We start from the raw sequence: 10,163 nt of genomic DNA, 5'->3' as shown, positions 1-10,163 counted from the left end.
TTCCCTCTCCTTCAGCTTCTCTGAGTAGCAGAAAAAATAGAGTAATGATAAGGGAGGCTACTGCAAAATTTTCCTTCCTCATATTGAATTAAGCTTCTTTCAGTCAGTTGTTTGTAAAGTTGCTCATTGCTAATCTCTCACATGTTTCTATCACCTAACAATAAGCATGTTGTTTCCCAACTTGGAAAATTAACATGAACATCTACATTGACCTGGCAGTTGTAGATTGCAGTCATTTTCCAGGCAAGCAATTTAAGGCCATGCACAGGGCTGCCTTTGCTGTGAGAAAAATGATTTCTTTGAAGTTTATGGTGATGTTGAAGCTGCTTTATACAACCCACTGCTACTGGCTCAAATACATGCAAATAGCAGCAAACATTCTGTGAGGAGTATAGAAGACATGGAAAAGAGGGTTAATCTATTCAGTGAGATAACAGAACTTGACTAATTTTAACACATGAGGTCTTAAAATTTTACCTAAAATTCTAGAGGAAAGTAATTCATTTTTAAACCCATGTGGTTTTTTTTTCCTTCTGAATTACTGTGAAAACGAATCAAGTAGCTTCTCTTTGACGCTTGTTAATTACACTCTAATAAAATCAACTTGGTCAAAAGTAATATTCCAAGGCAAGTAAGTTTGATTCTACATAAAACAAACAGGTTACAAAAAAAAAAAAAAGGTAATATACAATAGCCAGGACATGGAAGCAACCTAAGTGTCCATCAACAGATGAATGGATAAAGAAGGTGTGGCACATAGGAGATCAGCTCAGTGCTTTGTGACCACCTAGAGGGGTGGGATAGGGAAAGTGGGAGGGAGACGCAAGAGGGAGGGGATATGGGGATATATGTATATGTATAGCTGATTCACTTTGTTATAAAGCAGAAACTAACACAACATTGTAAAGCAATCATACCCCAATAAAGATGTTAAAAAAAATGTGGCACATATATACAATGGAATATTACTCAGCCATAAAAAGAAACGAAATTGAGTTATTTGTAGTGAGGTGGATGGACCTAGAATCTGTCATACAGAGTGAAGTAAGTCAGAAAGACGAAAACAAATACCGTATGCTAACACATATATATGGAATCTAAAAAAAAAAAATGGTTCTGATGAACCTAGGGGCAGGACAGGAATAAAGACACAGACGTAGAGAAGAGACTTGAGGACACGGGGAGGGGGAAGGGTAAGCTGGGACAAAGTGAGAGAGTAGCACTGACATATATACACTACTAAATGTAAAACAGATAGCTAGTGGGAAGCAGTTGCATTGCACAGGGAGATCAGCTCGTGCTTTGTGCCCATCTAGAGGGGTGGGAGGGAGACGCAAAAGGGAGGGGATACGGGGATATATGTATACATACAGCTGATTCACTTTGTTATACAGCAGAAACTAACACAACATTGTAAAGCAATTATACTCCAATTATGATGTTAGAAAACAAAAGCAAATAATGATTATTTGATAACTCTCCTTCCAAAAAGGTAAAACATTAAGTTTCTTTTCAGAAGAAGAATGGTAGATTGAAATTGTAATCAACTTATTTCCCAGAAAATGAAAGAGTTATAGTTCAATAAATCACCTGTAGCTTAGCTGTTCCAGGAAACCCTCTCCTTTGCAATAAATTTAATTAAGATAATGGAAAGCCATTCAACTCCAGGAAGAAGATACAGATAGCCTGTGTCTGACCAGCATGAAAAGGCATAGTTAAAAAGCAAAGTAAACTGAACTGTCAGTAACTTTCAAATTTTCAATCACTGAAAGCTAAAAGGTCATTTTTCTTTTTGTGTTCATCCTTCAGAGTACAGATAACTGTCTCTCCTTTAACATCAGAAATTTGGTAGAATTCAGTAATCTTTGATGCAAGGTGTATCAGGTTCTGATTCCATTCCTTCTGTCATTCTGAAAAGGAGAGGAAAGGTAGATGGCTAGCAGTTGGTCAGTACGGTGATGGAGGCCCCTGAAAATTGGTTCTTCTTTTGTGTGTGCATTTGAGACTGCAATGTTTGGGGTAGCACATATCACGGATAAAGTCGCCCTTATGAAATGTGAGCTTTTGTACATCTCATTCTCAAATACCAGATTACATTATTGGGGTACAGCTTTTGAAAATGTCTTCTTATGTCAAAGTCCCAGAAAGAGATTAAGTATAGGCTCAGAAACATCCTTATTCAAAATTCACTGTCTCTGTGGAATGATTTCAAACAGCAATAAAATATGCACTATTCCATAGTGCCTTAATGATTTTTTTATTGTTTATACAATTTTTTCCCAAAAATTTTTTTGGAAAAATAACAGCCTTGCCCAGTGCCTAATAACTGCCTTGAATACAGTCTGTAGGATCTATCTGATTTCTGGGAAAAGTATTTTAATAATGTTATAAGAAAATCACAGAAGTAGTATTCCACTAAGGGTTTCTGAAAAAATCCACTGGCAGCTCCTTATATGCCTTAATCCCTTTATAAAAGAGCATTCAGGTTTTGTACTACTATACTTTTTTTTTTCTTTCTTTCTTTTTTTTTTTTTTGGTACGCGGGCCTCTCACTGTTGTGGCCTCTCCCGTTGCGGAGCACAGGCTCCGGACGCGCAGGCTCAGCGGCCATGGCTCACGGGCCTAGCCGCTCGGCGGCATGTGGGATCTTCCCGGACGGGGGCACGAACCCGTGTCCCCTGCATCGGCAGGCAGACTCTCAACCACTGCGCCACCAGGGAAGCCCTGTACTACTATACTTTTAAGAGTTAAGAACTCTATGTCAATCTGTTCCATCTATTCATTATTTTAGGTGCCTATCACATGTGTGGCAACCTCTTTCCTAGGAGTGATAAGCTCAGAACAACACGATTCTGTTACATTATACTGATTTATAATAAATGGGAACGGTTCCATTCCTAACCCATTTTTCACTAATTTAACTGGCAAAAGAGTCTCAATTACTTTTCTCTGCAAGCAATATATTATTCAAATACTTAGTGAATGGTGGGTCGAGAATTATCTTTAAATGCCTTGCACTAATCTCTTCCTGCTTGAAAACATTTTAAAATTCTACATTAACTGCATAATTGGGGATCATAACTAAAACTTCATATGAATCACAGATTATAGAAATGTTAAGCTGGAAAGGGTTTTGGTTATTAATTATAAAACCTCATTCGTTTCCTGGGATTCTCCTTCAAATTCAAGGGGAAACTTGTTTGAGTGGATGAACTTAGAATAGTCCAATTCCAGAAACAACCAAAAGATGGCAAACACTATGAAAAAGAGAGAGAATACAGTATAATCTTTGTCCTGCTTAATCAAAAAGAAAGAGCAATAAGATATAATGACTTAGTGAAGAGAGAAAGAACAAAAGGACTAGGAAGATTTAGAAAAGTTTCTAAAACAAACCAAAAAAAAAAAAAGCACAGTATCTCTCCTTCTTTCCATACCCATCTTTATTTAAAATTTAGTATCAAGGTAGTAGAATATGCTAACTGAATAACTAGACATGTACTGTCCAATATGGTCATCTCTAAACACATGTGGCTACTAAGCATCTGAAATGTGGCTAGTCTAATTTGAAGATGTAGTACTAAAAAAATTAAAATCTCTTAATGCTTTTATAATGATTACACTTTGAAATAACTTATTCCTGTTTCATAAAATATGTTATTAAAATTAATTTTACCTGTTTCTCTTTACTTTTTAAATGTGGCCACTAGAGGTAATTCCCTGGCGGTCCAGTGGTTAGGACTCCGCAATTCCACTGCAGGGAGCACGGGCTTGATACCTGGCTGGAGAACAAGGATCCCACAAGCCGTGCAGCATGGCCAAAAAAATAAAAATAAAAAACGTTTAAAAATGTGGGGCTTCCCTGGTGGCACAGTGGTTGAGAGTCTGCCTGCCGACGCAGGGGCCATGGGTTCGTGCCCCGGTCCGGGAGGATCCCGCATGCCGCAGAGCGGCTGGGCCCGTGAGCCGTGGCCGCTGGGCCTGCGCATCCGGAGCCTGTGCTCCGCAACGGGAGAGGCCACGGCAGTGAGAGGCCCACGTACGGAAAAAAAAAAAAATGTGGTTACTAGAATATTTAAAATTAAGTAGGTGGCCATTATATTTCTTCTGGATAAAGGTAGACAAGACAGTAAGTGCTCTAAAGCCAGGAGAAGAAATCACTATGTATTGAAGAAAACTTTATGAAGATATCAAAACTTAAAAGAAGGAAAGGATACAGGAAAGCTGAGGAAAGTGCTAAAGGAACCATAACATATGAATAGAAATTAATCCTCCTCATGTGATAATAGAAAGTATTTACGTCAGAAGAAGTCATAGTCTTAAAGACACACATCTACAGGACCAATAGAAATTAGGCAGACTGCCTTCTACAACAGGGCACTGTAAAACTTGAAAGACACAAAAATGAACTTGGTTGATTTTTTCACTGCTCTATTTTCAAATCTCAAAAGAGTGCCAGGCATGTAATAGACACCTAAGATAAATATTTGTTTTATGAATGAATGAGCAATGAACTACTGTAGAATGGGGTGGTGCTTTCTAGTAAACTTTAAGGCAGGGACTCTGGGAGGAAGAGGCAGGAAAAAGGGAGAGAGTGTTCAGGAAAGAGAGAGCATCCATATTAGCACCTGCCAGAGCCTAATTAGGCTTACTTTTTGTATGTTTCAAATAAAGAAGTAAAAAGGTTAAAGCACAAAACCACCTCCTGTCCCAACTCTGCATAATTTTGGATGTACGTATTACCTGAGAACTTGAAGTGAAGAAAAAATAATGGATAAGGATTTGTGAAATCCAAGAACATATTCCTTTTATTGATACTTTACCAGTTTTCCTGTGAGAAAATTTGCCTTGAATCATATATGTTAAATGAATGAATGAATGAATGAGAAAGAGAAATAATATCCAGCTACTTTGAGATTAATTAAAATAAAGACAAAGAGGTTTTAAAGACTTGTAGTGTTTGATAAAATAATTTAAATGTAGGATATGTCTAAATAAATATATAATTTCAGAATAAAATGTAATCATAATTCTCAGAAAAGAAGTTGAGCAATGTGAAATAATCATCTGAAAATAGCAAACTAGCTATGAACCCCAGATTATACCAACAAAACTAGGAAATAGGAAGAAATGTTTGAAAGAAAGTTACAGTGATTCTTCTCATCTTACAAAGGGAGGAACCAGAAGATTCTATTATGGTTGATGTAAATTATTAAAAAATTTTTTAACCTGGCTTTTTCTAAGATTACTAGCAAAACACAAAACAATGTATTTTGTTCAAATCACATAAGAAAATGTTAAAGAAAATATATGTAAAGTTAGAAAGAAATCAAAGAAAACAAAGACAGAAAAGATACATGAAGGAAGCATTTTAAAAAGCTTACAGATTACCAATCACACGGAAAATAATTAAATTCACCTATTAAAAATTCCCTTTGAGGCTTCCCTGGTGGCGCAGTGGTTGAGAGTCTGCCTGCCAATGCAGGGGACATGGGTTCATGCCCTGGTCTGGGAAGATCCCACATGCCGCGGAGCGGCTAGGCCCGTGAGCCATGGCTGCTGAGCCTGCACGTCTGGAGCCTGTGCTCCACAACGGGTGAGGCCACAACAGTGAGAGGCCTGAGTACCGCAAAAAAAAAAAAAAAAAAAAAGTTCCCTTTGATATGATTTTTTAAGTGTTTGCAAGTGACATATTTAAAATAAACAGACTTAGAAAGCTTAAGAGGGAAAGGTTAAAAGAAAAAGAAAACAGGGGTTACATGGAAGTAGAATCCAAGAAATAAAAACATCACATTAGAAAAGACAATCATTTTTTAAAAATCCACAACTCATACAACTTTATGTACTAAATAACAGTGCTTGAGACGTATATATATATATGTAAAAATTGTTAAACATGCAAAAAGAAACGTATATAAATTCAGAAGTATAGCTGTTTAGGAGACTTCTTCAGACATGCAATTATAGTCAGAAAAATATAAATAAGGTGAAATAAAAGGTCGTTTGATGTCAAATAAAATAGGCCTTACATGTAAGAGTTTGGACTTAAAAGCAAAAGAAAAAGTATATATATATTTTTTACTTTATTTAGTTATTTATTTATTTTTTTGTCTGTGTTGGGTCTTCATTGCTGCACGCAGGTTTTCTCTAGTTGCAGTGAGTGGGAGTTACTCTTTGTTGTGGTGCATGGGCTTCTCATTGCGTGGCTTCTCTTGTTGCGGAGCATGGGCTCTAGGGAATGCAGGCTTCAGCAGTTGTGGCGCACAGGCTCAGCAGTTGTGGTTCGCGGGCTCTAGAGCACAGACTCAGTAGTTGTCAAGCACGGGCTTAGTTGCTCCGCGGCATGTGGGGTCTTCCTGGACCAGGAATCGAACCCGTGTCCCCTGCATTGGCAGGTGGATTCTTAACCACTGTGCCACCAGGGAAGTCCAAAAAATTACAATTTTTTAAAAGAATGTTCTTTTATATAGTTATGTGCAGGATGGAGAGTGAAAGGACTGAATATAGGAAGACAATCTTCCTGAATGGAAGAATGAATGGCAATCAGAATTTCACTGTCCAGGGTAGTCCAATAATTAAATACATTTCTAGGAAATGCTACCTTAAGGCTGGTTCCCATGTGGGTGTACTCTATTCTATATTTATACGGCACTTTCCTATCTACAAAGCACTTTCACATTCGTATTACTTTCAACCCTGTGACAAAAGGAAGGGACAGTAATATTTAGATGAGAACAAAATAGAAACTATTGGAAGAAAGGAACATGACTCAAGGAGGGAAATTCCTATTGCTGTAAGAGGATTGCTGGTGTATAAAATGCCTTATATATGCCAATTAAGACCTCTCTTCCATGATCAGCATTTCTACTCCCTCCAAGAAGAGTATCAAAGCCAAAGCAGCAGCAACAGACAAACATGAATATGAAGGGCATGGCTACAGTCCTGGCTGTGATATTCTGTGCTACAATTGTTCAAGGTATATGGTACTTTTTACTTCTCAACCTATAAATTTCTTTTCTAATGCTTCAAATGTCTTTTTCTTCCACTTTTATCCTAAAAGATACAGTAAATTTTTATTTAACCTCACACATTAGAAGTTACTATGGGGCTTCCCTGGTGGCGCAGTGGTTGAGAGTCCGCCTGCCGATGCAGGGGACACGGGTTCGTGCCCCGATCCCGGAAGATCCCACATGCCGCGGAGCGGCTGGGCCCGCGAGCCATGGCCGCGGAGCCTGTGCTCCGCAACGGGAGAGGCCACAGCAGTGAGAGGCCCGCATACCGCAAAAAAAAAAAAAAAAAAAAAAAAAAAAAAAAAAGAAGTTACTATGGGTTTGGCAGAGAATATTGGAAATGTTTAAAATACTAGAGATGATGATTTAAGCTAGAGATGATAAATTTAATAGAATATCTTATTTGGCTGCAAAATCTGGCAAGAGCCTTTAGCAATAGTTCTAAATGTCTGCTAAGAAGATTTTATATGAGATAATGTTATTAGCTTTCTGGAAAAATTCTTGAGCATAAAAGCAAGAGGCAAATAAGCTTGATCTCCAAAAAACGTCTTTCATTCTTCCCCTTATTCTTTAATAGTTTGCTTACAAATTTAAAGAGAAGATCATCAACTTCTTACATAAGCTCCTTTCCCAGTAACAGCAGTGTTGAGTGCTATTTGACAAATTACTATCTTTAGCCTTAATGAAAACCTGGCCCACATTCTTCAATCAAGGTTATACATAAATCATAGCTATATGATTGCAATCAGATGTATTAGTAACTGATGCTATGATCTGTTCTAGGCTTCCCCATGTTCAAAGGGGGACGGTGTCTTTGCACAGGCCCTGGAGTAAAAGCAGTGAAAGTGGCAAATATTGAGAAAGTCTCCATAATTTACCCAAGTAATAACTGTGACAAAACAGAAGTGATGTAAGTAATGGACTCACTGAAGATAACAATGGTGGTGGCTTTTTTGCTTTCTTTTTCTTATGTTTTTCCATCCAAAATTTAAGACTGTTTTGGATCTTCCCTTAACAGTATCACCCTGAAAACACATAAAGGACAAAGATGCCTAAATACCAAGTCAAAGCAAGCAAAAGTTATAATCAAGGTAGGTTACCAGATTACTTCCATTTTATAATCTGTATTATCCAAGACAAATCTTTCGAAAAAATAAAATTGACAACTGCAGAATTGTTCTGCTATGATCCTGTGTAAATGTTTTGATAAGGGGTCTCTGGTTATAATTAGATTCCCTTTCCTGCTGTATGTTTTTGCATGTCAACTCCTAAATCACTGGGAAACAAGAACAGCACAAGGTGGTAAAACTCTCCTCTTCTCATTACAGAAAGCTGAAAGAATGAATTTTTTAAAATATCAAAAAGTATGAAGTCCTGGAAAGGAGAACTTGAAACTCTAGAACAAGTGTCACTGACTACTGACATGATAAGAATTCTGCAATAGGAAACTGACTTTCTCCTGCCTGTTGTAATGAACATTCATGCATTTCTAGGTTAGGAAACTTTCTAGGAGATTTGATGCTTGTAACTATTCTGCTGTGGCTATGAAAACGTTTCTGTCTCTAAAAATTATGTCTGTATTTGACCTATATTTTATATTACAATATGTATTATTACTGAAATCAAGACCATGACTCATAAGTCAAAAGCATCCATGAACATTCCCTAAATACTTTTTATGCAAATCCACATTCCTTTCCCTAAAAATTGGAAAAAGTCCTTAAACACCATCTTGTTTTATAAAAAAGGCTGTAATTCATGAAATGTACTATGAAGACAATTATAAGCTAAGGGTAACTGGTAAGAGTGCAAATATTTCATAACAGAATTAGTAGCTCTGGTCTTGACTTGATTTTTTTAAAATTTATTTTATTTATTTATTTTTGGCTGCATTGGGTCTTCATTGCTGCGTGCAGGCTTTCTCTAGTTGCGGCGAGCAGGGGCTACTCTTCGTTGTGGTGCACGGGCTTCTCGTTGTGGTGACTTCTCTTGTTGCGGAGCATGGGCTCTAGGCGCATGGGCTTCAGTAGTTGCGGCACGCGGGCTTCAGTAGTTGTGGCTCGTGGGCTCTAGAGCACAGGCTCAGTAGTTGTGGCGCACGGGCTTAGCTGTTCCGTGGCATGTGGGATCTTCCCAGACCAGGACCAGGGCTCGAACCCGTGTGCCCTGCATTGGCAGGCAGATCCTTAACCACCGCTCCACCAGGGAAGCCCTTGATTTTTTTTAACAACCTTTTTTTTCATTGAGATATTTTGAAGCAATTAGGATGTATGTGTTTACCGTGAATTTTGGGTTTATCTACTGTTATAAATTATACTAATATTTTGAACACATTTAAAATATGAAATGCTTTTTTCTACCAAAGAAAAATGTTGAAATAAGTATATGTGCATATCTGGCAATCATCTTTACTTCGTGTGATTCTTTTTCTTAGAAAAATACATATCTAATCTATTTTAGTCATGCCTGTACTATAAAATTTAGAGATATCTATGACAGTTTCACTTTGAAAAGAAAATAATTTTTCTCTAATAAACTACCACAACCCTTCTTAAAACAGAAACAATTATATGTTTTCAAGAAATGTGAGATGCCTTGAACAATTCACCTTGTATTTCAAGAGGCATACAGCTACCTGTCATCACACAGAATTGTTTTGAAATATATTTTAGCGAGTAGTTGTGAAGGACAGCTATCTCTTTTTAAAGGGTCTTCCTAGGCTCAAACTCCCTTCTTACTCAGGGCAAATTTCTTATTATGTGAGCTTTGGTGGGAAGCCAAAAGGTAGAAGCCAAAGGAAGAAGTTCCTCCCTGGCAGCCAGAACAAGGTCTTAGCCAGACCACTCCTACCCTAGACTCAACTCCAGCTAGCACCACAAAGATGCTATCAGTAAGAAATATTTAAAGTGGCAGTAGTAACAGTGTAAGTCTGATAGTAGAGGCTTCCCAACACGTTCCTGTAGCATGACTTTGGCTATAGTCCTTCCTGCCACCTAGCACCCTTAGGTTTTGTATATTTTCCAAGTCTGATTCTTCAGTCTTCCTGTGGCTTCTTCAACTACCAATTAAATTCCTTTCCTGCTGAAGCTAGCCAGAATTGGTTTCTCTGTGTGTATCCAAAAACCTTAGCTGTTGTGACAAAGTGAGAGAGTGGCA

At 37.7% G+C, this 10,163-nt stretch overlaps 1 protein-coding gene across 2 annotated transcripts; it reads left to right on the top strand.

The window, feature by feature from the left end:
* The first annotated feature begins 6,897 nt into the window (after positions 1-6,897).
* CXCL11 (C-X-C motif chemokine ligand 11) lies at positions 6,898-8,377 on the top strand. Of its 2 annotated transcripts, none has more exons than XM_060092940.1 (4): positions 6,898-6,973; positions 7,791-7,917; positions 8,026-8,098; positions 8,336-8,377. In XM_060092940.1, the coding sequence occupies exons 1-4, from the start codon at positions 6,913-6,915 to the stop codon at positions 8,375-8,377; spliced, it is 303 nt and encodes a 100-aa protein (XP_059948923.1). In that variant the 5' UTR covers positions 6,898-6,912. The 2 variants fall into 2 exon arrangements, with proteins under 2 accessions (XP_059948923.1, XP_059948915.1); XM_060092932.1 differs by having other exon boundaries at positions 6,913-6,973; positions 8,340-8,351.
* The last annotated feature ends 1,786 nt before the right edge of the window (positions 8,378-10,163 follow it).

Source organism: Mesoplodon densirostris, chromosome 1 (genome assembly GCF_025265405.1).
Source record: "Mesoplodon densirostris isolate mMesDen1 chromosome 1, mMesDen1 primary haplotype, whole genome shotgun sequence".
Taxonomy (NCBI): domain Eukaryota; kingdom Metazoa; phylum Chordata; class Mammalia; order Artiodactyla; family Ziphiidae; genus Mesoplodon; species Mesoplodon densirostris.
Note: the sequence above shows the minus strand (reverse complement) of the source record. Positions and strands in the feature narration are given on the sequence as shown.

Bases quoted from the DNA above. Each gene is read 5' to 3' on its own strand.
- CXCL11 (XM_060092940.1), top strand. From the start codon at position 6,913: ATGAATATGAAGGGCATGGCTACAGTCCTGGCTGTGATATTCTGTGCT. The intron at 6,974-7,790 runs GTATATGGTACT...GATCTGTTCTAG, and splicing joins CTGTGCTACAATTGTTCAAG to GCTTCCCCATGTTCAAAGGG. The intron at 7,918-8,025 runs GTAAGTAATGGA...TTCCCTTAACAG, and splicing joins TGTGACAAAACAGAAGTGAT to TATCACCCTGAAAACACATA.